The sequence below is a fragment of the Vanacampus margaritifer genome, chromosome 7 (genome assembly GCF_051991255.1).
Source record: "Vanacampus margaritifer isolate UIUO_Vmar chromosome 7, RoL_Vmar_1.0, whole genome shotgun sequence".
NCBI classification, from domain to species: Eukaryota; Metazoa; Chordata; class Actinopteri; order Syngnathiformes; family Syngnathidae; genus Vanacampus; species Vanacampus margaritifer.
The window spans coordinates 9,798,564-9,825,194 of record NC_135438.1 but is presented as its reverse complement, the minus strand read 5'-3'; the positions used below and the strand labels follow the sequence as shown (position 1 = coordinate 9,825,194).

Genomic DNA, 26,631 nt, shown 5'->3' with positions numbered 1-26,631 from the left:
ACACAAATACATTGATGGAGTATCAAGAGGCATCATTCGAGGTTTTAAGCTTTCGGTGAGTTATTCTACTTACTTACTTACTTACTTACCTACTTACTTATTTACTTACTGTAAAACAGGTGTGTCCGAACTATTTCCTCCGAGGGCCATGTACGGAAAAATATAAAGCTGCAAGTACCTTTTTTTTTCTCACTTTAACTTATTAGTCACGGTAAAAACCCATCAAGCAATTATACATTGTTTTTATATTGTAGTATTTTTTCAAAAACAGATATTGTCACAACTCAGATCTTCTTGATACTAAGCAGAAAGTGGTGGAGAACATTTTTGTTTCTCAAAATGAAGAATCTTTATTCTACAGAGTGTAATGAATAGAAATGATGTTACTGTTTTAGCTGTGAATTTATTTGTATTTGTCTTTGCCTCTCTTGAAGTTTATTAGTAGTAGGGGTAGTCCCGACTCCCCATAACTCACACTCGCTGTGTACTTCTAACCATGCCCATCTTAAATATAATTAAATAAAAATTGCATTTTTATGACACTCCATGTCAAGTTATTTTTAGGTTGTACCGAGGGCTGCTGCTAAAAAAAAAAAAAAATGGCCGCCGTAGTCTGGACATCGGTGCTTTAAGAGGAATGTATTGTACAATATAGTAGATTATGACTCACTTTAATGAATTAATAAAGCAGTGAAAATGTGTTTTCATATACATGATGACATTGATTAATGTCGTGTAATGATTTTTTAGGTGGGGGTAAAGAATTTAACGGTTGTTTTCTTTTCGGTCTGCGAATATGGGGTAGATGCCACGGACTTCCGACATCCGGATTTTACACATCAGCGCTGTTTCCAGCCACTGCTGGACGCGTTCCAACACTCGCAGATGGCCGGGAGGGCGTCTCGGCTATATGAAATGCTTTGGACACTGACACAGACACTACACACTCGCAGCCTCGCACCCGTCGACGGGAACGCGCAACCAAGGGGCACAAAGGCGAAAGCGCAAGTACTGCGGCCCACGCGTCGCAAACCGGAAACGGAAACAAAGTTGATGGGTGAAAACCCAGAAGTCCCGCCTCCTCCGCGGCATATAGTCCATAGTCTATCATTATCACCCATTCCTCTTGAAATAGCATTGCGGCGTTTTTTTGTTGTTGTTGTCAAAACGTAAACGGTCACGTCTTTATTTTGAAAGTGGCCTCAAATAAGTTTCCGGCAACGGTCTCCTTGGTGCACCCAAACCGGTTTACCTGTAAACTGCGCCTCAAACTGAGTTACGCATCACTTTGCGCATGTAAACTCATGACCCGCTCAGTTAAATCGGTCCGTTATGCAACGCGGCAGCTGATTTCCTTATGTTTGACATTGTCATTTAGCACACATAACTCGAGTAAAGATGTTAAAACACTGGAGCAAGTAGTCATGCAAGCATTTGAAGCATTTCCAAAGCAGATCATGTTCAATGCACTGTTTGTTTGAGTGCTGATAACACTTCTAGTATTGCTGCTGTGAGGCCTTCTTGGGAATCTAAATTGAGCTAAAAGAGCATTAGAGAGAGAGAGAGAGAGAGAGAGAGAGCGAGAGAGAGAAATGACAGCTGTGTAGGTGACATGCTGAAAAAAATTTGGATTTAATTGGCACTGAGACTGCCCATAAAACACAATAAACATAAACACTCAGTCTTAATAAGTCATTTTTTAATGATTTCAACAATTCCCTGGAAAAGCAGCTCTTACAACACAATGCCAACTCCCACCGAGCTAAAATGTTGTAAAAAAAAATAATAATAATCATAATAATAAAAAAAAAAGAGGGACTTAGCTCCACCAACATGTGGTACATAAAACAGGATATTTTCTCACACAAATACTATTTTGTCAAATAAAACAGAGTGAGGATCTATCCAACATTTTCTATTCCGCCTAGCTTCAATAGGGTTGGGGAGGATTTTGCAGTACTAATTAAACTATACTGATGCAAAGTAAAAAAATAAATAAAAAAATACCACTCAAAAATAAATGTTTTGACTTTACTTAATTTTGGTCATCCACATAAGTATCTTTTTAAAAGTTTAATGACAAATTAGGTTGATCTAACTTTACATAATGTTTAATTTTTTTGCTAATTTAACATACACCTAAAAATATATACTTAAAAAAAACATTTTTTTTTTAATTAACCTAACAAAATGTAACCGTATAAAACCATGTGAAATAATGACATTAAGTAAAGCCAAACTTTCACTTTGTTTGGTGTCTAAAGTTGGTCGACATCACAGCATAACCAAAGCAGCTTCTGGCCCGTGAGTGTCAAGGGATGACGTCAGAGCAAACTGACTGGACGTGGTGACGTGACATCATCGGTCTTCCGTCAATCTCGTGTGTTGTTAGCTAGATCAAAACTGGGAAAACTAACATATTAAAATATAGAAGAAAAATCAAAATGTTCACAGTGTCACCATCATTCCTGTTAAAGGTAATCTTTTCAAACTCAAAACAAACTAGAAGTTTTTTGTTTTTTCTCCCTGGCTATCTCAGGCCACATTTTTGGTCACTTTTCAGTCCATTCTGAGACGGATCGTTGTCCGCCCATAACCGTTGGAACTCTCTGACGAAGGGTTGGACCAGACGCGGCTCCTCGGTGACCAGGACATTCTCGGCGTTGGACTGCACCGCCGCCAGCGTCCAGTTGAGGGAGCCTGTGATGAGGCGTCGGCCGTCCACCAGGACGAACTTGTGATGCATGTGCACATAGCGGCCCACGTTGCGCACGCAGATCCCTGTGGAGGAAGAGGGGGGGGGGGGGGGTGACAGAATTTCAATGCATTATGGATGAACTGCTCTGCTCTGGAAACAATCATGTAGAACAAAGTTGGAAAAAGAAAGTGAAATGGTGATATTGATCCTGATAACATGCGCAACTCATTTGACTGAGACTCAACTTCCAGGACAACAAAGCTACAGTTTGAGGGTCATCGGAATGAACTTGCAATTCGTATTTTATACTTTTAGTTCATTTTTGATCAGTGGTTGATCATGCAGCATTAGGAAAGTGAAATCAATATTGAGATTTGTCGCTACATCATGAATTAGAAAGGGTGGCAAAACTTGGTTCAACCAGCAGCGGGCATATTATGGAAAAAGAACAGTAAGATATGAGAAACATCAAATTTAGAGTTAATTTTTTTTTCATTATTTTAAGAGTATTACAAAAAGCAATACACATAGGCTATACATATACATGTATGCGTTTATATTAATTTGAAACAATTTGGATGTGTGCGCTTTTTTTTTTAATGCATTTCCAAGTTATCCAATCAGGACTCAGTATCATCTGATACTTAAAACAAAAGACTCGGATGCAAAAAAAATTGATTAGGACATCCCTGATAATTATTAGTAAATTTTCTTCAAATAAGAGGCTTTAAGCTCTCAGCTGAAGGTTACTTAACGGAAAAGCTAGCAAAAACAATTACCGTTACACATTATGCATTTGAAACGGACACTTATCCACCACTAACAAATCATCTAGGTGCTGTTGTTTTTTTTTGTTACCTTTAAAGCAACCATGTCTGAATACAAACTTTGCAGTAGTGCGTAGACTCACGGGCATATAGTTTTTATCCTCTGTGAAGAGCAACTAATAATCCTGCCATACTGAGAAATTAGCCTCTGGTACAGTATATCCGTATGTCTGAGTAACACATGTGCATTGTGACAAAAAAATAAAATAAAATAATAATAATAATAATAATAACAACAATAATAATAATAATAATAATAATAATAACAATAATAATAACAATAATAATTAAAAATAATAATAATAATAGACAATGTTATAAGTGTATGATTTTATCAAGCATAATATAATTGATCTATTTACTGCTTTAGTAATCTAAACAAAGAGAGCAGTTACTGAGCATTTTGTACAAAAGGTTATTGAAAATATTTACGACATTGTACAGTACACTACGTACTAGGAGCTGGCATATTGGAATCAATATCAATATGTGTTTTGTATAACAGACACATGTTGACGGATGCCAGATCTCCTTGTTAATACCAAGCCGCTTCTTTTTATTCCCTATTGTGACAGTGTACTGCCTCTTGAGGAATAAAACGGTACTACCGGGCAGGTCGACACCAGCTTGTTCAGTAAAGGATTAACACACGTCGTATAGTGCTCGACATCTCCATGAAAATGTAAAACAGAACCTCCGGCCTTACAAAAAGAGAAATATCGCCACAAGAGTGCATTGCGGGAAAAGCAATCAGATAAAACGTTGGCTTGCAGGTCGTCTGCAGCGAGTCTGGCTGTGTTTGCGAGACGGCGTATGCGGCCCGCTCAACTCGTCTGGCCAAAGAGAGGCTGAAATACAACTATTTATTACGCTGGATGAAGGCCAACAGCGAGTCCGCTCGGATCAGGCCGATCAGGGATTTATGTAAGTGTCATTGTGATCATACTGCACTCACTGCAGTGTATATTGGCAAGTGACTATTACATATGGTCTGCGTGAATGGTTGCTTTTCACAGGGTTCATGAGTGTTTCTGGAGTACTTTGTTGATTTCCGCTGTTCCTCTGCTCCCCCAAATGTTGAGTCACTTTCTGTGTGATTCATCAAACAAAAATATTAAGATAACATTGGAAATTGCAGCAGGCTCTTGTCTCAACAATCTGCTACTTGACCCTGAAGAGGTGCTTTAGATATGCACTCTCACTTGCACCTTGACCAAAACTGCAGTAAAAAATATTATATGTTCGCATTTTCTCCCACTTTAAACAAATCAATCGTTTATAAATGTACGTCAGCCTGAATTTGAGTGCCATTGCCCACTAGTGTTTCTGTGACATCAAGGGTCTTGCAGGATATTCTCCAATTTATAAATCGCTAATTTTATACCTGTTCTAAATGTGCAATAAAATATTTTTTTCCCTCTCTTGTTTAACATAAAAGTGGGGAAAAATAGTAAACTAATAGAAATATGGCTGCATCTTTTAGTCATTGATACAGTAATTTCATAAAATTGAATTAGTTAAAAAGATGTACTGTAAAAAAAAAAACGAGTCTGATATTGATTTGTGTTGAGATCATTTTTCCGCCACTAGATGGCATAATTGCATTTGTAAGACATTGGTGACAGCTCAGTGCCTTTTTCTTTTCATATTAAGAGCCATCAATAGTTAACGCACAATTAATCGCTAATTTTATACCTGTTCTTAATGTACAATAAAAACAAAAATTATACTCTTTTTTAACATTTGAGTGGGAAAAAATGGTAACCTAATAGAAATGTGGCTGCATCTTTTAGTCATTGATACAGTAATTTCATAATAATTCATAAAATTGAATTAGTTAAAAAGATGTACTGTAAAAAAAAAACGAGCCTGATATTGATTTGTGTTGAGGTAATTTTTCTGCCACTAGATGGCATAATTGCATTTGTAACACATTGGTGACAGCCCAGTGCATTTTTCTTTTCATATTAAGAGCCATCAATAGTTAACGCACAATTAATCGCTAATTTTATACCTGTTCTTAATGTACAATAAAAAAAAATTGATACTCTTTTTTAACATTTGAGTGGGAAAAAATGGTAACCTAATAGAAATATGGCTGCATCTTTTAGTCATTGATACAGTAATTTCATAATAATTCATAGAATTGAATTAGTTAAAAAGATGTACTGTAAAAAAAAAAACAAGCCTGATATTGATTTGTGTTGAGGTCATTTTTCCGCCACTAGATGGCATTATTGCATTTGTAACACATTGGTGACAGCTCAGTGCATTTTTCTTTTGATATTAAGAGCCATCTCATCTTTAACATGAAGTAACTTGTGAAATTCTGCATTTTTTAAAATGATAAAATACAACTTGACCTCAGTCTCCACAAATATATGCATAATTATGACATTTATTAACGCTAAATTTTGACGTGGACATGTCTGCTGCGTTGCGGCTGCAATTCCCCCAGTACAAGCTTTCCAAATAAGGGGCAGTCATTAATCTTTAAATGCTCTTCAATTCGCTTAGTAATAAATTTGTGTATCCATACAACAGACTTCTAGCGAGTATATAGGCTACGTTTTCAAATGAATCATATCCAGTTTTCACATCGAGCAAAATTAATTTGAACCTTTTACAAATTCAACAATATAATTTGTCATTTAAAAAAAGATATATTTTGACTTCAGTTTGTCAATGAAAAATGAGAAGAATGAATGATACACGAGCTCTTAGAGGTTACTAGAGGAGCAGAAATGGATTGACGGTTCGCCCCGTATGTGCTCGTGTCACTGATTCAGCCACTTAAGCATGAAAGCACCATGCGGGACAAAGACGAGACACAACGGCTGGATTGAAGTGCTCAACATCCTCACAAACACACACACACTCTCAAACACTTGGCCTAATGAAATCTGCCGTCCGCGTTGCCAATTTCTTACTTACTTAAACCTTACTTAACAATACACAGCAGCGGCAATTTAGCAAATGCGGAAGGCTGAAAGAGAAAAGGGAGATAGCGAGAGGGAGACGGGGCACACAAAGCCTTTCACAGTGTGAGAGTCCATTAGGTCAGACAGCTGCTGTCATCCCTCTATTCACCACTGAACAACTACCGGGGAAAGACTTCTTGGCATTGATGCTGCTCGTCCAAGAACGGAGTGAGCGAGCGCCTTCCATTGAGAAGGACTGCGAGTCATTTCCGCAAAACTCTGCCGGCAGCTCCGCAAAATCAGTTCTTCATTTCATTTCATTTATTTAAAGGGCAAGTCAACCCAAAAATGTTATTTACGATATGTTCTACAATACACCCACACTAGTGTAAACGTGGCATTCGGATTAATATTGTGCCTGTGGAATATGAATTAAGCGGCAATATCTTGCAGTTTTTAGCAATATCAGAAGGCGGCCATTTTGTTTCTTGTTGTCAACTGACAAGGACATAGCGGCCAATGACCCATGAAGGCCTAAAGCGCCTGGCAAAACATGTCTCTAAAACCTAAGGGTGACTTTTGAGTCACCACCCCCAAAACATTTTCCTAGAAATTCAACAATCAAAAAAAATTAAAAAATAAATAAATATATATATATATATTTATATATTAACTCATTCACTGCCATTGACGGCTATAGACGTCAAAAATTTATTTTGACAATTTCTATTAGTTTAAAATTGTTCCCACTTTTGTGAGCAAGAGTATGAAAACCTAGATTTTTTTTATTGTATTAGAAAAGATATCAATTTTGTGATTAATCGTGAGTTAACTAGTGAAGTGATGCGATTAATTACGATTAAAAATGGCCTCACACCCCAAATTTTTTAATCATCTTTTCTTAAAAAAAAAAGATTCTTAAAAATTTGAAAAAAATAATTACAATTGTTTTATTTATTTAAAAAAATAAAATAAAATTACAATTTAGGGGTGTCAGGTGTTTAAAATTTGTAATCGTAATTAATCGCATTACTTACTTTTATATGTTCTAAACATACCCCCAAAAAATTCTAGGTTTTCATACTCTTGTTAACAAAAGTGGAAAAAAATGTTAAACTAATAGAAAGTTAAAATGTTTTATCTATGACGTCTATAGTCGTCAATGGCAGTGAATGAGTTAAAAAAAAAAAAAAAAAAAGCTATCTCAGCTCCTGAAGCAGATAGAAACATAATTCCAAAAACATTTCATAGATTACACCTGTGGTATTCATACAAACATATGTTTATTACTATAAACCTTCAATATAAAAAAAAAATAAAAATCAACAAACATATGTTGCGTTTGCGTGTATATTTACCTTCAACACTGGAGCGCATAGTTGTGATAACAACAGGGAATCGAGTGGTATATATTCGTCGTCCATTCCGTTACAAAGCCGTTGACATTTTCAACATCCGAATTGTCTACAAACATATTTCTCAACAATACGCCGCTGTCGACTGGTTACACTGGTTTCCGAAGTCCTCCCGCGCCGTCGTCAATCGCGCCATTTATTTCACAACCCCCGCAAATCTGCATAAGCCATTAATGCTCAAATAGAATTCCAGGACGTGCTACAAGGCCCACGTCACCCTCTCGAGTATATTCCGATGCATTTCATCCAAGAATTGATCAAAACAAAATGACTTTTCTGGCTCCCGGCTTTAATGGGTTAACTCATATTCGCAATATTAACCAGAATACTGTATTTACATTAATGGAGCTGCATAAAACATATTATTGTCAATAAGAAAAAAATTGTGTGTGTGGGGGGGGGGCTTGACTTCCACTAGGCTATAATGACTGCATTATAAGTTATTTTAAGGAAACAATAAATTTACAATGCTATATAAGCTGTACAATGACTACTTTGCATTTTGTCAAAGTGTCATTTCTTCACTGTCCCATAAAAAGATTCAATATTTGCAAAAAATGTGAAGGATGCTCTTGAGTGGTTTAGATCTTACTTTGCTGACAGAACGTTCTGTGTTAGCATTGGGTGTCACATGGTGTTCCACAAGGTTCTATTTTGGGACCCGTACTGTTCTCATTGTACTTACTGCCCTTGGGCTCTAGCCTAAGAAAACATGGGGTTTCTTTTCACTGCTATGCGGATGACAGTCAGATTATTTTTTATTTGTAATGTTTGCTTTGTTGTTCTTGTTTACTTATCTTTACTGCATGACTGAGTTATGTTCCATGTACGGCACTTTGTGTACAGCAATGCTAGTTTTAAAGTGCCTTATAAATAAAGTTAAGTTGAGTTGAGTGTGTAACTCTACAGTTTATGTTGAAAATGCATGAAACCTCGGGGGCTTCTTTTGTGTTTGTGACACATTGTCAATGTGACATTACACAGCACCGGTACGGTTTTGGTTCACTTACTCGAAAACCGTTTCGTCCAACAGGCAGTACCGAACAAAGTTGGAAAAGGATATCGATCCCATCATCATTTAATTTGTTTGCAGGGTCACAGCACGCGGTGACATAGCAAGTTTCTTTCCTCATACTTATGCCAATATTTGTTTAATGATTAGGCACAAATGTGTCAATATAGCATAGACAGAATGTTACCTTTGTTTAAAAAAAAAATAAAATCACTTTCTCATACTGTCGTAATCTTTCAGCACTTGGATGGGATGAGATGCTCTGTTTTATTCAACAAACTTTGAATGGGGTTTCATAACTTTAGGTTACATTTACTTCCTTTTTGTTGTCAAAAAAAAATATTTCACCAGAGAGATTTAGTAGACTTTGTGATGTAATAACTAAATAATCTTTAAAATTCACATGCAATGAATTCACTTACCTGCCTTGCGGAGGGCTCCAACCTGAGAGCCAGTTATGACAGAGTATTCTTTGTCCACCAGCACCCTGATTGCTATCTTCTTTCTATGCAAGTACAGAACAGCCCTGCTCAGGTCCATGTTGGAAAAAGAAAACAAACACAAGTCCAGAGAGGAGGAAGCTGACAGGAGGAAGCGGAGAAGACGGGTCAAGGACGTCTCTACACCATGAGGCAATGGGCAGCTATGAGAGCTGAAAGCACACAAAAATAGCAACCGTTTGTTATTTATTCTACATGACAGCTTCCGTTTCTAATTTATCTACATCATCCTCTATTTGACATTGTTGTATTTAAATGAGCTCCAGGAGCAAGTTTGATTTTATCAACAAGGTCTTCAGTTCCTAGTAATATTTTTTTTTCTCAGATTTTTTTAAAATATTTATTAGTTTATTTGCATGACGGCAGAACCAAACAGGATTGTAGGTTTCCCACCCCTGCTGTAGCTAAGACAACAAAAAAGCTGTGACATTATAAGAATGCACCAACCAAGGTTACATCCATGTAAGTTGCTGTCACGCAGAGCAAGCCAAACAATTGCAAGACTCAGTTGACGGCAGATTTCTTTCTAATTTGCCTATCGTCACTTCGATTCCTCAAGGACGTCGCGCCAGCTGAAAAGACGTACTTGTGCTGCAAAACGCGTTCATTAAAAGACAAAAGGCCTGCTGAACACAAAGCTCGCTCACAAAGAGTCCTCACTTGGGGGAAGCGGGAGAGAAGATGTGCTCCATGCAGGCCACCTCTGAGGGAAAGAAGAGGACCTCGTTCAGAGTTGTCGGCGGTTTGAGGCGACGCACGAGCCGCCATAGCAGCTCCACACTAAGGGAGAGGGCCACCACTCCGAGGCCCACCACCTTCACTGTCCACATCACTGACACTGCTGCTGTAACAAGACAATGATTGCTCACATTACTGTACTTTTTAAAAAAGCCTTCACATGGATAGACAACATGCTCCAAATAATTACTAATTGTTGTCCAATTGACAGAATAAATCCTGAAAAGATTTTTTTTTTTTTTTTTTACATACATATTTTTTAACTTCCTCTGGTTTAGTTTCATTTTTTTTTAAACTTCCAATATGAATGACCTGGCCAAGCAGTCGATTTTTAAATCAAAAGTGACAATTAAGCATAAAAGTGTTGCTGTTATGCAGTGCAGAATATTGCAAATCAAAATCGACAAAAAACAAAACTAAAAATATTCACACACACACATCCCCAGCACTTATATAATATATAAGCTAATTGTTTTTTTCCACTTAGGTAGCAACATATGTGCGGGAAATGACTACCAAAACAAAATCATATATTTTGTAAAATATTTGTTTAAATACATATTTGTGCAAAGGCCACCCTTCAAATTAACACCAGATATTTTTTCTCTGCAGATTTGTAAATACATTGCTATCATATGAAGAAATATTATCCTGTATGATAAATATACTATATTGCTAAAATGTGTATCATGGCCTAATGATGCACCATTAGTATTTTACGAGTTTGTGAAAAGTTTAATTCATGAAAATTTGAACTGAAACAATGAAACTAAACATGAAACTATGAGCACGAATGACATACTATCAATGAGTGAAACAAATTATTGATTAGTTCTGATAAGTTCTACATAAACAAACAGCATCTACTGCCTCGCCAGCTAGGATAACAATTGTTGAGTGGTGTCATCATCCAAGTGTTTGACATTAAAGTCATGTCATAGGACAACATTTAGACATTTTCTAAGTAAATTAAATGAACGTTTTATGTGAGCTAACGTGTTTTAGCTAGGTGTCGTGTCAACTTCGGCTCACCTTGCACGTGACTTGAGCGGCAGAAATATAAAAGTTATATATTATTTATTCTTGAATAGTACGTACATTTAGTCGTTAAAGTGTCCGCGCTGACTAATATGTAGGTAGTTTACAACCTGAGCAACGGTGTAGTTTAGCAGACCTGTAGCTTCTGACATCATCGCGCGGGCAGCACCAGCCCGTTCTTCGTCACTGCTAATCGACGTGACGGACGTGTATGTGAACCAATGAATGGCCGTGGACTGACTTGACATCGTCCAATCATTTAACCGCAAATGCTGTCAATGCCGGGTCTTGCGGAAGTTGATTTCCTCTGTAACGCAACGTGTGTTTCTCCAAGGAAAGGTAAACAAAAGCTAACTGTAAACTCCATATAGGTTGTTTTAAATCTCCTTTCTGTCCACGCATTCTCTTTGATTCATAATCGACGATAAGATCACAATCGTTACTTGTATGTGTGCCATTTATTGGACATAATTGTTCTATGGGGAATCAACAACAAACATGCCAGTGTTAGCTTGTTTACTTACCAGAAAGTTTGGGGCATCGATAGTGTAATCGGAATGTATTTTGTCCTAGTCGCTCATTGCTATAATTTATCTCGTGTGTTCTAAAACAGCGACACAATATTTTCGAACGATGGGTCGCCGAAAGTCCAAACGAAAACCCCCTCCTAAGAAGAAGATGACCGGGGATCTGGACACTCAGTTTACCTGCCCCTTCTGCAACCACGAGAAGTCATGTGACGTCAAAATGTCAGTATCCGCTATTTATAAATGTATTGTTCATTTTATGTACTTGCTACTAACGTCTCTTTTACCCCAACGACAGGGAGAGAACCAGAAATACTGGAATAATATCGTGTACAGTCTGTTTGGAGGAATTCCAAACGCCTATTACTTGTATCCTTCTCCATTATTTGCATTTTTCTCTCCCTACAGAGATTCTGGTTTTGAGTCTTGCCTTCCTGTGTGGAGTCTGCCCATTTTCCAAAAATATGACCCGTGTTCGGTGAAATCCTTGTTACCTCCGAAATCATCACTTTTCTCAGGAGACTCCAAAAAATGGCATGCTTGTTCAATCGTTCGTAATGAGAGAGCAAGCCATTTTCAACATTGGTCAATAATTTGTTCTAATAATAACAATAACACCCAGTAGAAAAGAGAGAGAGAGATTTAAACAGGTTTCAGCCCAACACCAGTTAATTCTGTATGTTTAACGGGAAGGCTTGTAAATGTTTACAAACTTGGTAAATGTTGCATCCATAATGATCCTTTTTTTTAATGACAGTACAGTACATTTGTTGATTTATATTTAATATTTTAGGACTGTTCATTTTCAAACATTTATTTAGCTATAGGTTTGTATTTCACTCATGCGCAATACAGATTCATTGAATATTTCTTAAGTTTTTAATTTTCCTGCATTTAAGAGCAGTTTCCATTTTAAAATGCTGCAGAATTTTCACATGGCTTGCAAAAATATTAAATGCATTGTATTGCACTGTGTTCCATTAGAATCCGCACGCGTAGATTGTGTCCTGTTCTGTTTCTTAACGACAAGCTTGGGACGCTTCCATTAGCTTAACCACAGCGTCCATTTACTGGAAGCTTTCAGCGTAATCTTCTGGCCCCGGTGTTTAACCGCTGATTTATTGGCACATCATAACTTGCTGCGCTTTTTTTGGTCTTTGTACCGCTCCTAATTGAGCTTTTGGCGCCTCGCTCCTACGTGCTCAGACAGCCGATGTAGCATCGGAGGTTATTGACGCTATGGCGCGCTCGGCGTCGAGGGATGGCAAAGTGTAGCGGCTGACGCAAAGCTGGAAAAAGGAATGAATCCGTGTGTGAAATTCTTGGTCAGAATGTCAACAAAAGACTTAAAAGTCACGAGTTGTTCATAAGTGTTTCAGTGACACTTTTTTATTGAGGGTGACAAAGTTGGGTATGTTGGAAAAAAGCCACAGTGGTGATACGCTGATGTCAGTGCTTTTTTTTCTCTTCTTCTTTTTAGCGGTACATTTATCGCTCTCAAATATTATGACTTCATTCATACACCCTTAATTTATAAAATGCTAATTTTATTACCCATAATTGAAAAGTTTATAATGGTAAAATTGCAACGACTTCCGTCTCGTAATATTGCCATTTTAGTTTCATAATATTACGGCCTTATTTTAAATTCCATTCTAAAAAAAAATAAAAAACTTTTTTTTCCTCATAAAATTACAACTTTTTTTCTTAAAATGATTGGTAATTTTGTGTCTGAAATTGTGTTTCAAAGGCAAACTCGACAATTTTTTCCGTAAATTAATATACATTTCTTAAGATTGCAACTGCGACTTTCTCATAGAATCTCACAAAAGTGATGTCGCCGTTACAAATTACTGCTCTGAAAATTACCACTTTTTTTCTCGTGAAATTGTAACTATGTTCATAAGATTTTGAATTGCAAAAATCAGGATTCAACTCTTCGTCATGCGATACGACTTCATTATTGTAATATTTAAATGTATTCTTATTTAGACATATTTATCCTTAAAATCCCTAAAATAATAACTTCTCTAAAAAAGGCACCTTTATTTAATTTGTCTGAACTTTTTCTTTCAAACTTGTATTATGATTTACTCATTCACTACTTCTATGATTTGATTTTATTTACGTTTTTGTCTCGGCATTATGAGCAACTTTTGTAAAATTACACATTCAACTTAATTCTCATGAAGTTACCAAAAAATCGTCACGCTTTTATGACTTACTGTTAACTCTTTCACTGCCAGACGTTTTCCGAAACGGGACGTCGCCAGTGCCAGCCGATTTAAGCATTTTGACTGATCTTTCAAGGTCCACAGAAAATGTTGTGTTTGGTCTATGGAAACACACATACTACCAAATGAAAGATTGAACTCTCATCTTTCATCAGAAAAAAAAAGTTTGTTTCTACCTTATTCCGTTCTTCAGTAATCAACAATAGAAAATGGTTAGTTTCACCGAAATGCTCTGTTTTGAAACAAAAAGCGGAGAAAAAGAGCTTTTTGTGAAACGAATATTTTAATATATACGGGAAAAAAAATGGATGACGTCTTTTAACGTCGGCGGCCCTCCGTAGGTTTTTACTTGACGTCTTTTAACGTCCATGGCAGTGAAAGAGTTAAAAAAAAAAATCTGCTTTTTCTCATCAAACGATGACTAAAAAAACAAACATTTTATAATATATTTGCTCTTGTAACCGACTATTATTACTATTACAATTATTATTACAACTATTCTTAAATATGCATTACATCTCACTTCTTTTTCTTGTACTTCTAACATAATTCCCGTAAGTCTATTATATTTGAATTGTTGTCTAATCATGATGTGATTATTGATCGCCCAATGCTCTTTCAGCACCACTAGCCCCCCCCCCCCCCTATTGATTTCCAAAGATTGTTTCATTTGTGACGCAAATAATATCCTGCAACAAAGACTTTCTCCTTAACCCTTTCTTCTCCAGATCTGTCAGAGCCAGTCGACGTGTATAGTGATTGGATAGATGCTTGTGAATCGGCCAATCAATAGCCCCTGAGGAGGAGGAGCAATTTTTTTTTTTTAAGGCATTGGTCACCCGCCCCTCCACCCCCTCCCCAGCTTTTATTTGAAAATGTTTTTTTGCTTTACTTCAAGTGGAAATTTATTTGAAAAAAAAAATGCCTGCCAGAATTCAATGCTGAGATGTGGAACAGAAACCTCACTGGATGACCACTTCATTAGGAACACCTGCACAATTGGGAGCTCCAATAGGAAATTCAATTTCATTATATGGGTGAACATATTGGGCAAGCACGGGTGAGCTAGCGCGTCGCACGTCTGCTTGACAGTTGTGAGGATCGGCATTCGACTCTCACATTCTCCTTCGGCTTCCTCCGACATTCTAAAAACATTTTAGAGTCATTCAACAATTGTAAATAGGTGTGATTGGCTGGCGACCAGTCCAGAGTGGCCTCGCTCCCAAAGTTAGCTGAACCAGCTCACCTTTGACCCCGATGATGACAAATGCTATAAAAATTGGATGGACGGACATATTGAAAATAATGTTGTTGTTTTTTTATCCAAAACTGAATATTAATTATCTTCATGCTGAAATGCAACAATCTATGCTTGACGATAATTGATACACTAACCCACGGCCAAACATCATGTCCAGTAAATAATTATGAGCCACTGCTCTCGTCATCCTCGTAAAAGTGACACCGCATCAGATCATCACACTGGGGGATCAAGTCACTAAATATATACAATACAATGGTTTTAGCAAACGTGTGTGTGTGTGTGTGTGTGTGTTGGTTTTCTATGCAACTAAAACATGGTGTGTGGAAAAGCTGCTCACTCTGTATGACATGGATGATTTTCAAACTAGAAGAAATAAGAATAAATGTATCAAACAAATGTTGGCTGTTTTCTTTGTTTTTATTACAGGTTTATTTACAAAGTATTGACATATTTTTTCTGTGTTTTTAAAATGTGAAAAAAAAAGTTTTTTCTTATGCTGTTATTACAAATATATATATATATATATATATATATTCAAAATAAATACGTTCAGTTTCTCTCATGCGGGTCTGTTTTAGGAATAATAAATGAGATTTATATCCTGTCAAGAGACCCAAGCTTAAGCCTTGAAAAAAAATGTCAGTCTCATGTTGACGTCATCAAGTTCACACATTTTGGACCGAAAAAAGGGCTTCATTAAATCTGTTTCCTTTTTATTTCTTCTTAACTTTAATGCTGACATCGTTTTTAGGTCCAGTACTATTAAATAAGTGCCAATGTTCATGCCATTTGAAGGGTCCTAGCACCACAACATAGACGCTATTTAGCGTTAGCATTAAGCTAGCGGAATGAAAGGCTAACTGACTGTACGTGGACGTAGTGAGTTGCTATAAATACACATGGTGTAGGCGATTTGTCTTTGTTTTGTGATTAGTTTGACAGTACACTTAAACTGTGAGTGGCATTAAATAGCTTTTAAGAAGCTTCTTAATAGATGAATTGTTCACTACTAGTCAAAGTGAGTTGAATTCACTGCTACCATTTAGCGCTTGGTTCTCAAGTCTGCTCTTGCACATCAAAGCGAAAATAATCTCAAGGTAGCAATGTGTAATTTATACAAATTGAAATAGTACTAAGAAATAGCTAGGATGCTCTTTGTTTTTGTTTTATTTTTACAGTACTGATTTAATGAACAAAAAAACAGCCCCGCCACCCAGCCCGGAACGTATTGCAATCAACAGGACTACAAATCTAAAATGTTCCTGGTAATTCCAACTACAAAACCATTTCGACTCCATCCCATTTTCCATTCATGACCGCAGTACACAGACGGGCAACAGAAGTAGCCTGTGACAATAAATGAGATGTGGAGTGGTCGCCCGTGTGTTTGTGTGTGTGTTGTGTTTGATGACAGAGCCCAGCTGGAGCACTATTGACGACACCTTATGAAACATGCTGGAGGACGATTACAATGGAGAATGATTATCACTTAGCCTCTCCTCCCCTCTGTGTGTGCGCACGCGCGCACGTGTGCGCGTGTGTGTGTGTGTGTGTGTGTGTGCGTGCCCGCCCTGCCCCCCTATTGCTCTTTCTCCTCTCTCATTCAGCACGTGGGGTCAGAGGTCACCCCGTGTACCTTGTCAAGTCTGCCAATCACCCACACAGTGACTGCGAGGCAACTGTTGCCAAGGAAACAGCAATGTGGTTGCTAGGCACCTGGAGCTGTGCTCACAATAGTCATTTTGTTGCTTAGCGCGCACACACACACACACGCAAATCCAAACAAAAGTGTGCCCACAGCTCTGCCCAATCAACAAGTTTACACGACGGATGGAAATTGTCATTAAAATCCTTAATTGCATTCTGCTGCGACGGAACGCGCGCGGTGCTCACGCAGTGGTTAAAACTCATGCAACATTAAAGTGATATGAGCGCCATTTATCACGCGCACAGATGCTAATATATTGCTGAATGCGCAGCCAAAAAACGCCCGCTCGTTTATATCTCTTAGCAACAATGCTAATGGAGCTCAAATGTCTTCTTCCAATAGGGTGGCGGCCTCCTGATTAATCAGCATGCCCGGCGACCCGCAGCTCCGCTTGATCGATAAAAGACATAAACATCCATCATTGCGGCTAAAAATAGTAACAGCGACGTAAAGTCGATGCTTTATTTCCCTATTGGCATGTGGAGCGCTTGGATTTTGGCTAATGTGTGGCGATTCTTACGTGGCCTTCATCCACATATGCAACAACCCTCTAGGTATGAAGAAGTAGTTTCATCGAACCATTTCCTATAGTGCTTGTGCTCATTAGGGTAAACTGGAGGAAGTGAGAGCCGTGGTGCACCCTGGATTGGTCGCTGGTCAATAAACTGGGCATATGGTGGCTAACGACACTCAAAATCACACCTAAAGACAATTGTAGTTTTGGATTTTTCATTTTGACTTAAATTCAGTTTGTTTTGGTTTTTTTAAATGAGTTTTTTATGCTTCATTTAGTTTTAGTATTATTTCTTTTTTTTTTTTTTTTTTACATATGAAGTATTTGTAATTAGCTGAGATGAAAAATGAAGGTTATTTTTGCTTTTAATTGAGTTATTTAAAGTTAATTTTCATTGTTTTAACTCATTCACTCCTAGCCATTTTCACTGAAACACATTTTACTGGATTTTAATTTACTGGTTTTTGCAAGGCCCACAGAATATTGTGTTATTTTGCAATAAAAATATAGAACCTACCAAAACACCAAAAGAAAAATTAGAGTCTACTTTCATAAAAAAAAAGAAAAAAAAAAAAGTATATTTCTATCTGTTTCCCTTTTGTTGTAATTAGCATTAGAATATAGCTAAGTTTCATCATTATTCACAAATCTGTTTAAAACACTGGGGGGCTTTTTTTTTAAACATGGCCCTGGTTGATCTCTTATACTCTCACTCTCACTCTAAATTCAATTTCCTGCATTGAGCAGCTTTAATATTGTATCATCAAATCTAAATCTAAATCTAAAACTGATTCCACCTGAGGCCCTGAGATTCGAACCTCAAATAACCCATCATTTTTTTAAACATGGCCCTGGTTAATCTCTTATACTCTCACTCTAAATTCAATTGCCTGCATTGAGCAGCTTTAATATTGTATCATCAAATCTAAATCTAAAACTGATTCCGCCTGAGGGCCTGAGATTCGAACCTCAAATAACCCATCTAATTTTAAGCATATCTTTGCGTTGTAATCCAAATTCAGTAGGAAAGTGAACCAATATTTCTACAGTGGAGCCTCTAAAGTGCATTTGGGATGCTGGTCAACCTCTGATTTATTGCAATTTATAAACATTTCCCTGCAGGAAATAATGGAAATAAGCCACGATTAAACTGTTGCCATCATAAAACTTTTATTAACTGCAGGCTATAGCGGGAATGGTTAATGGTATTTACAAGTATTCGTAATGTTTCAAGTGACCTTAAAAAGTAGAAATCTTCCACTAATTACAATAATGTTCTGGTACAAACTTCAACTAAATTCATTCATTTTCAAGCTGCTCATCACCAGTTACAAGCCTTTCTCTGTCTCAACTTCTGATTTATTTGGATTCATAAACACCCCCCCCCCCCCCCATGGGAAATAATGGCGATGGAAATAATCCCGGATCAAATTGTCACCATATAAAAACCTTTATTACCTGTACAGACAATTTAAAGCAACATTTTAACTTTTAACTGCCATGTTAGCAGGCGCGTGCACAAATAAAACGCTTGGGATGCTAAAACACCAGCACTTTTGCCCCCGGACAAAAAAAAAAACTGCCATTTGCCTGGAGCCATTACTATTTTAAATAAATAAATAAATAAATAAATACCTCTGTCATCAATTCACCCCCAATTTGTTTTGATATGCTGAGTAATTATTATATATATGGGTGTGTAGACTTTTTATATCTACAGTAGCAACCCTTTACTTCCTTTTTAAAATAGGTTTACTAACTGTGTTGATTGTGATGACAACAAGTTCAAATAATTCTGAGGACGGGTGCCCGTTTTTGGGGTTTGAGCACCTGCCCCCATAAATGTTTGTGTTGAAAATCAAATCGATAATTACTGTCGAGTAGAATGAAGTGGAAATGTAGTGAGATTACTCACCCGCGTGTAGCATGAACGGTAAACCAAGATGCATCCTCATTTGTCTTATTGGTGTAAAAACTAGCACCGCCTTAAAATGAAATTAAAAGACAAAAGGACTTTGTATTGCTGATTACTCAAAGACTAAAAATAAAAATAAAAAAATATTTTTTTTTAGTTTCTGTTTCCTCCCAAAAATTTTGATTTTTGAATTATTTGTAGTTTCTGTGTCTTTGTTTTATGGAATTTCCTCCACCTTTTCAGAATATTTTTGTCTGTTTTCCAGAATATTTTTTTCCCATTATTTTCTCTGTTTTTGCATGGGAATTATTTTTTCCCCCTGTTCATCAGAATATTTTCTTTTCTGTTTTCTCAAATATATTTTTCTATGTTTTATATATTTGACAGAAAAAAATATTCAAAAAATTGATAAAAAAAAAAAAACATAAAACATTTTTTTTAACTGAAATCACTCAGTCAATCAAACACAACAGCCCCCCCCCCCCCAAATGAATGCAAAACGCTTCCATAATATCCAAATATACATCTCCCTTTGAAGTAACCTAAAAAAAAAAAAAACGATTTCTCCACTAAATGTGTGTCGTTTTTGTGCAAAATCCTACTCAATTCAGGCTGAATGAGGCCATTGGAGCTGCAAATCCAGTAATACGATTATATAGTCTCTCTCTCTCTCTCTCTCCCTCCTTCTCTCTCTCTCCCTCTCTCCATCTCTCCCTCTCTCTCTCCAGCCTCTCTCTCTCTCTCTCTCTCCCTCCTTCTCTCTCTCTCCCTCTCTCTCTCTCTCCATCTCTCCCTCTCTCTCTCCCCCTTATCTCTCTCTCCCTCTCTCTCTCTCCATCTCTCCCTCTCTCTCTCCCTCCCTCTCTCTCTCCCTCCCTCTCTCCCCCCCCCCTGCAGGGCACGAGTGACTGAGTAGTCGCAGGTTTGTAATGAACGTGTGACTGGAGCGTTCATCTCCCTGAACTAATAACGCCTGCGGGGAGTTGAGTTTAGTGTTAGGAGGTCGTCGCCGTCGGCGCCTCTCGCAGAAGACGCGAGCAAACTCATTTCCTCTACAGGTGCTAAGAGGGACACGCTTCATAAACCTAGAATGGTGAACCGACACACACAAAAAAAAAAACAACAACAGCATTTTGAGCGAGCGGGTTCGACGACGATCGGGATTGCGTCATGTTCAAAACTTACTTGAGTGCGCCTTTTTTTTTTTTTTTTTGCTCCGAACGTCCTTGGGATGACAAAGCCTCCACTCGACTACGCGTATTCTCAAGCAATAACATCCACATCTGTATTATCAACCCAAGAATACCCGTGGTCGAGAGTGGAGACGAGAGGCCCTCCTCTTCATCATCATCATCGTCATCATCATCGTCATCATCCTCTTCTGTAGTGCTGCTTTTGTTGTAAAGAGACGGCACCTATGGGAGAAGACAAAAAAGGGATAACGTTCAATAACCAAGTTAAGTGAACACTTTTTTTTCCCTACGCCAACATACGCATTTAGTGACAAAAGCTTTTTGTACTGCAGTTAAGGAGGGCTGAGAGGTGTTCTCCCATGATCAATTAGGTGCCGCTGTGCCCCCCCAACATGTTCTTACCTCTCCCCCGTCATCGGCTTTCCCGTCTCAGGCCCGTCCCGTGGAGAATAATGTCGGTACACACTTGCCAATTAGAGAGCAGGACGTGTCAATCAAGCAGCACACGGTGGATGGATGGAAAGGAAGGGAGTGGGGGGGCGGTTGACGGGGTGTTGCATCAGCACCAAGGAGAGCTCCCGGTGGGAAAACTGGTTTACAAACATTACCGATTTTTTTTCTTTCGTTCTTTCACCTCTTTAACCTTGCCGCAGTTTTACTCTGCTCACCAGCTGTTGTCTTAAGATACAAGTTGAATTGTAATGAATGGAATTGCCATTCATTCGTTCAAAAAAATGCTTTAAATCTATTTCATTTAGGGAAAATAAAATAATATTGTACTTTATAAAAACAGTGCATTAATTGTGCCACCTGGGGGCAGTATAAAAACATATAAAAGCCACTAATGTTATTCATTCTTCGCAGAGGATAAAGAATATATGACTGTGAGTGTTGTCATATTTTCTGTCTACATGTGTTGACACGCTGTTTGTGTGCAATCAAGCTCTTCCAGGGTTACTGCACCGCAGCATAGTTGCTATTTAGCATTAGCATTAAGCTAGCGGACTGTTACGTGAACAAGCTGGAATCTTAATTTACTTGTAAAATCTAAATTTCCAATTGAACTGAACCAAAATGACATTAAAATGTTCCAGCCCCCTAAAAAATACACCACCGTCTTTTTTTTATTATTATTATCTGCTTTTATTAAACGTTTGCACATGCCCAGAAAGAAGATGGACTATTTAGTCCATTGCATGAAATGAAAGATTTTAAAACCCATAAATTAAGGGGAGATGATAGCAATAATAATGATAATAATAATTTATGGCTGTCAGGGGAAACCACACATTCTCCTATCTAGTGGAGGCTGAAAAATATACTGTGCTGTAAATGAAGAAAGACACATTATTTGTAGATAAGATTGTAAAAAAAACACAGATTGTAACCATGATTGGCACATTCAAACAAGTACCTTTATATGTACCAGTCATGGAATTTTGCTATTCCAGAGTTAATCCTGATTCAGACCTGATAAGTTTGCTGCCTAAAGAGCCTGAAAAAGTAAGAAAATTGTTTTGCAAACAACATTGTAGACCAAAAAGACTGGCTGATGTTGATTTATCACTGCTTTTACATAACTTTACTTCAGAAATGCAAACAAAATTTAAAATAAAATAAAAGTGGATTTTTTTTTTTTGTAAAACCCATAGCAGAGCTCCCATATTGTTCGCTATAATCTGGCGTATGGTTTTGTATTGCACTGCACTGTACTTTATTGTATTGCATTGTATCATACTTATATTCATTATATAAAATGATATCATAAAGTGGAAATTGACATGTACGACTCTTAGTGGAGGCCGTGACTGTACATGTACAGGAGGTTAGCGGTGTTGGCTGTACCCTAAATGATTAGCTACGGCCTTGGGCTGCGCCAGCGATGATGTCACCAGCAGCCCAACACAGTTGACCAATGATTTTTGATAGAAATTGACCAACATGCTAGCGCCTAGCATTGATAGCAGTTTTAGCATCAAGACATATTTGAGTGCAAATGGTGGAGCAGCATGTTTAGATAAGATAATATAATATGCAATATGCTGTTATAGTATCCTACTAAATCTATTCTTATTATACTGCCTCCTGGTGGCCATGGCAGACCAGAAGGAGTGGGACAATGAATTAGATTGATGCGTTAAATCATTATGCACAATTTTTTTTTAATTCTTTACATTGTATTTGTTTATATTATTACTCTATGATTTTCTAAAGAACAATATTATAGAATACTTTTTGTATTACTAAAAAAAACACAACCACAAAATTCATTTTTGAGGGAGAGCTGGAACAAGTTAATGGCATTTCCATTCATTAAAAAAAATAAAATTAATTTAGTGCTACACAAGATTTAGTGCTAACGAGAAAGACTTCTGCCTTGTTCTTGTCAGAGCACACAAACAAGACAATCTGCTTTTTTTTTAAACTGTGTTATGTTGTTGTTGTTTTTTTTCCCCGAGTACAGATTTAATTGTTTTATTGCTTTATTTTTGTCCTTTGAAGTTTAAAGCAACCCCAAACGGATGGATATTTATCACGTGACTGATGTCTGTGTGGAAACACATACAGGGACAAACATTATTACGGGTATCACAAATATGGTTTAAAATAATGAATTATAGTTTCAAGGCAGACATTTTTGTGGTTGACTAAATCGAGTTAGCAGACTTTTTCCCCTCCCCCAGCCATAGTTTCAGCGCCATTTGTGTTTGGATACCTGTTGCTTGAAAGGTAGCAACACCGCCACATACTGTAGATGCTAATTATTAGCCCGTATGTCTATGGAGTTTCCCGTACATGTTAGCATTCATTCTATTAGTGGTTGGTGTCATTCTTGTGGCTTGAAATATCTTTAATGAAAAAATATTTACAATTTATAGCGGGCCAACTGCCACTTCGAGAGAAAAACAATCCCATACATCAAAAGTGAAGAATCTTCCCATACTCATTATTAAAGAATTTTTCATTTAACTATCCCGACTATCCACGTCCAAGTTAAGAACGATGTCTTCTTTTCTCAATAAAGTTCTTCCTTCTCTTAATTCACCTGGAATGACAAGCGTGCGGTTGATGGCTCCAGTAAAGCATGATCTGCCTTCCTTTCCTGTGGGAGAGCAGGCAGAAGGGTTGGGTCGGCGCGGGGGGGTTGTGCACTCCTACGTTGACGTCACATGACCTCATCCCGCATCCTCATGATTAGCCTTTCATTTATTGCTGCGCTAACTTTATTTCGCGGCGGGTGGACGACATCTGGTTTTGCCATTTAGGGAGCGGCGGCGGCGGGGGGGAATCAGTTTCCTGAACTGACGTGATTGGAAGTGAACTGGCTCCAGCTGGAGGGGCTTTTTTTTTCTTCCTTTTTCTTTCTTTAAAGCACGATTGCTGTCTCCTGCCATACGCCTGTTGTGTCCATCAACTGGGACTGGACACCTGACATTTCACACGCGCGTGCTGCATTGCTGCTTAATTGCTCGGAACTAAAGGCGCCTGCTATAATGATAATGATAATGATGATGATGATGACGCGGTATGACTGCATTTTGGTGCGCAACATATGGCACACGGGCCATTTAGGGCCCATTAGAATATTTCAGCCGGCCCACGACACAGGAAAAAAAAAATCATTCATGAAAAAGCCAGGAATGAAAAATACTCATAATTTGTCATAATATATATTTTTTTGCGTTATACGTATTTATGAATGGGCACCATGCTTATACAAAAATGTGATGGTATCAGGCAACTTTTTAGTAACAAGCTAAACACAGACCTTTATTGTACTTTACTGTCCATTATGATGACCTGTGAAGATTATTTACTTATTTTAATTGCTGTATACTATATTGAAACGGTTGCAATGTTTAAATCTGGCCTGGAAAAAAAAAAAATTCAGCCACTGCTTTTTCATAAATCAAAATTTTGATCCTACTTTTATGTTGAGATTTTATTTGAATTTTCATCTTGTGTTGTTTTTAATCATTTTTTTTGCCTTTGTAAGGCAAGAATGAATGGAATATCCCTTGTCTAAATATATATTTATATAAAAACATTATAAATAATTTAGTTGCAATTATTCATTAATATTTGCATTTTAAAATATTTATTGCAGGTTTTTTTTTTTTTTTTGCCTCCCCTGCTACATTCTTCCCATCTGGGTCCCACTGTTAAGGAGCGCGACTCTTTGCTTCCCATCCAATCAGGACGCACACCCAGAACCTCCCGTGGACCGTCTCAGTCATGCTGAATCCACTTGAAGGATGCTGATGCTGTTGTCATTCATCAGCCGGTTGCCATGGGAACCCTCACCTTGTGTCAGTAGTAGAAATAAGAAGAGATTCAACTTACCGCTCCCGACCGCTTCGGAGAAGAAGCCGCTCCGTTTGTTCCACATTGGATCCATGCCGGAGTGTGTGTGTGTGTGTGTGTGTGTGTTGGGGGCGGAGGGCATCCCCCCTCCACCCCACCCCACCCCACCCCACCGCCTCCTCTTCCTCCTCCTCTTCCTCCACCCTCATGCCGTTTCTCTCTGTCTCGTGCGCTAAGCGGGAATCACACAACCACTCCTTGTTTTTTTCCCCCTCTCCCCCCCCCCCCCCCCGCCACATCGGAGGGAGAGGGAGGGATGGAGGCAGCATGCAACAGCATCAGCATCCCATGCAAGTCAGCTATACAGACCACTCCAGTTCTCTTCCTCCTCCTCCTCCTCCTCCTCCTCTTTTCGCTCTCTGCTCCTCCTCTTTCGCCTCCTCTGCTTGGTTTAATAAGGAGGGGGAAAACAACTAAAGGAACAGGATCTTCAAACATAATATGCGTGATCAGAAGCTTGCTCACGTTTGGATTGATTATTAATTAGGGACCAAGCCCCACCGCGGATAGCAATCTCCTAAAAATGCCTACAATCGCCCATATGTACAGTATATATCAAACACACTTTACAACGATACCGTTAAAAATAATTGGCTCAGAGATTATAGTTAAATAGCATCTATACAGTAGTTTTAGAACCAGTTAAGCAACATATTGAATACAAAGCAGCAACTCATGTACAGAGACAACAGCACTCACAGTACATACATTCTTTATCCTCTATGTAGAGCGACTCATATTAGTGACGAACTGATGAGTAGAAGGGAGCTGAGACGTCTCAATGAACGGCGCAGTTGATCTCTACTATTGAATGAATGAATAGTTAATTATTTTTCTTATTTTTATTATTGCCTATTAATGGGGGATAGGGTACAGGCGGCAAAAAATAATTAATGCCCATTGAAATGCGTTGGATAATTTTTTTTTCAAACCCAAAAAGTTATTCAAAAAGTACTGAACAACATTCAATATGCATTTTTTTATTAAAAAAGAGGAGGGAAATGGGTAAAAAAAATAAAATAAAATTTTATATCAATCTGTCTTATACTGCCTCTTTGTTAGCTTGAGCTTTCCAATAGCCATCTAGCAGAGTATAAACACACAAGCTAAGCCCAGGCTAGCTCCTCCCTGAACAATTTGAGCAGGGGTGTGTAGACTTTTTTTTATAGCCACTGTAAGTATTAATATGTGCCCTGTGATTGACAGCAAAGCACTAATGACTTGTGAATCGTGATGGCAAAGCTTTCACAACTTAATGTGTTCCAACGCTATAAACGAGCGCTCGTCTATTTTCCACTTTCCCATTAAGTCTTTTTTTTCCCTATGCAAAGATGCCACCGCCACAATATGATTTATTAATGTCGCATGATTGTCACTTATTGGTTAGTGCATAAGTGCACATATTAGAAGGTAGACAGAACACTGCGAGCAACATTTTCAACAAGTAACTTTTTTTTTCTTTTTAGAAGTCATGTTATTAATGTGGGGGAATTCATGAAATATTAATACACAATTTTACTTACCCTGCAGTTTTCCGAAACAACACCAACGTCTACTGTCCTCCTTCAATTTTGTACTTGAAAAAAAAAATGTTTATACAAGGGTATGCAATAACTTGACCTATAAAAAGTGTCATTTTTAAAGCTGGAATTTGCAAGTTGATTTTAACTCATTCACTGCCATTGACGGCTATAGACGTCAAAAATTCATTGGAACTATTTCTATTAGTTTAACATTTTTTTCCACTTTTGCTAACAAGAGT

General features: G+C 37.8%; 2 protein-coding genes across 12 annotated transcripts; one reads left to right on the top strand and one right to left on the bottom strand.

Annotated features, from left to right (window-relative positions):
- Window positions 1-1,682: 1,682 nt before the first annotated feature.
- Window positions 1,683-24,956, bottom strand: pld6 (phospholipase D family, member 6). 11 transcript variants are annotated; one of them, XM_077570937.1, is made up of 5 exons: window positions 24,849-24,956; window positions 20,497-20,726; window positions 10,034-10,217; window positions 9,296-9,525; window positions 1,683-2,781 (listed from the first exon to the last, which is right to left on the bottom strand). In XM_077570937.1, exons 3-5 carry the CDS (start codon window positions 10,201-10,203, stop codon window positions 2,531-2,533), a joined length of 651 nt encoding a protein of 216 aa, XP_077427063.1. In that variant the 5' UTR covers window positions 10,204-10,217; window positions 20,497-20,726; window positions 24,849-24,956; the 3' UTR covers window positions 1,683-2,530. The 11 variants fall into 11 exon arrangements, with proteins under 11 accessions (XP_077427063.1, XP_077427064.1, XP_077427062.1 ...); XM_077570938.1 differs by having other exon boundaries at window positions 10,034-10,214; XM_077570936.1 differs by lacking the exons at window positions 20,497-20,726; window positions 24,849-24,956 and adding an exon at window positions 11,674-11,816.
- On the top strand, window positions 11,380-15,564 carry LOC144055173 (transcription elongation factor 1 homolog). The gene is made up of 4 exons (XM_077570940.1): window positions 11,380-11,488; window positions 11,763-11,898; window positions 11,975-12,045; window positions 14,639-15,564. Exons 1-4 carry the CDS (start codon window positions 11,419-11,421, stop codon window positions 14,701-14,703), a joined length of 342 nt encoding a protein of 113 aa, XP_077427066.1. The 5' UTR covers window positions 11,380-11,418; the 3' UTR covers window positions 14,704-15,564.
- Window positions 24,957-26,631: the final 1,675 nt, after the last annotated feature.

Bases quoted from the DNA above. Each gene is read 5' to 3' on its own strand.
- pld6 (XM_077570928.1), bottom strand. From the start codon at position 11,397: ATGTCAAGTCAGTCCACGGCCATTCATTGGTTCACATACACGTCCGTC. The intron at 9,526-10,033 runs GTGAGGACTCTT...GTGTGCTTTCAG, and splicing joins TTCTCTCCCGCTTCCCCCAA to CTCTCATAGCTGCCCATTGC. The intron at 2,782-9,295 runs GTAAGTGAATTC...CTTCCTCCACAG, and splicing joins TGGAGCCCTCCGCAAGGCAG to GGATCTGCGTGCGCAACGTG.
- LOC144055173 (XM_077570940.1), top strand. From the start codon at position 11,419: ATGCTGTCAATGCCGGGTCTTGCGGAAGTTGATTTCCTCTGTAACGCA. The intron at 11,899-11,974 runs GTCAGTATCCGC...CCCCAACGACAG, and splicing joins AAGTCATGTGACGTCAAAAT to GGAGAGAACCAGAAATACTG. The intron at 12,046-14,638 runs GTATCCTTCTCC...TTTCTTCTCCAG, and splicing joins ATTCCAAACGCCTATTACTT to ATCTGTCAGAGCCAGTCGAC.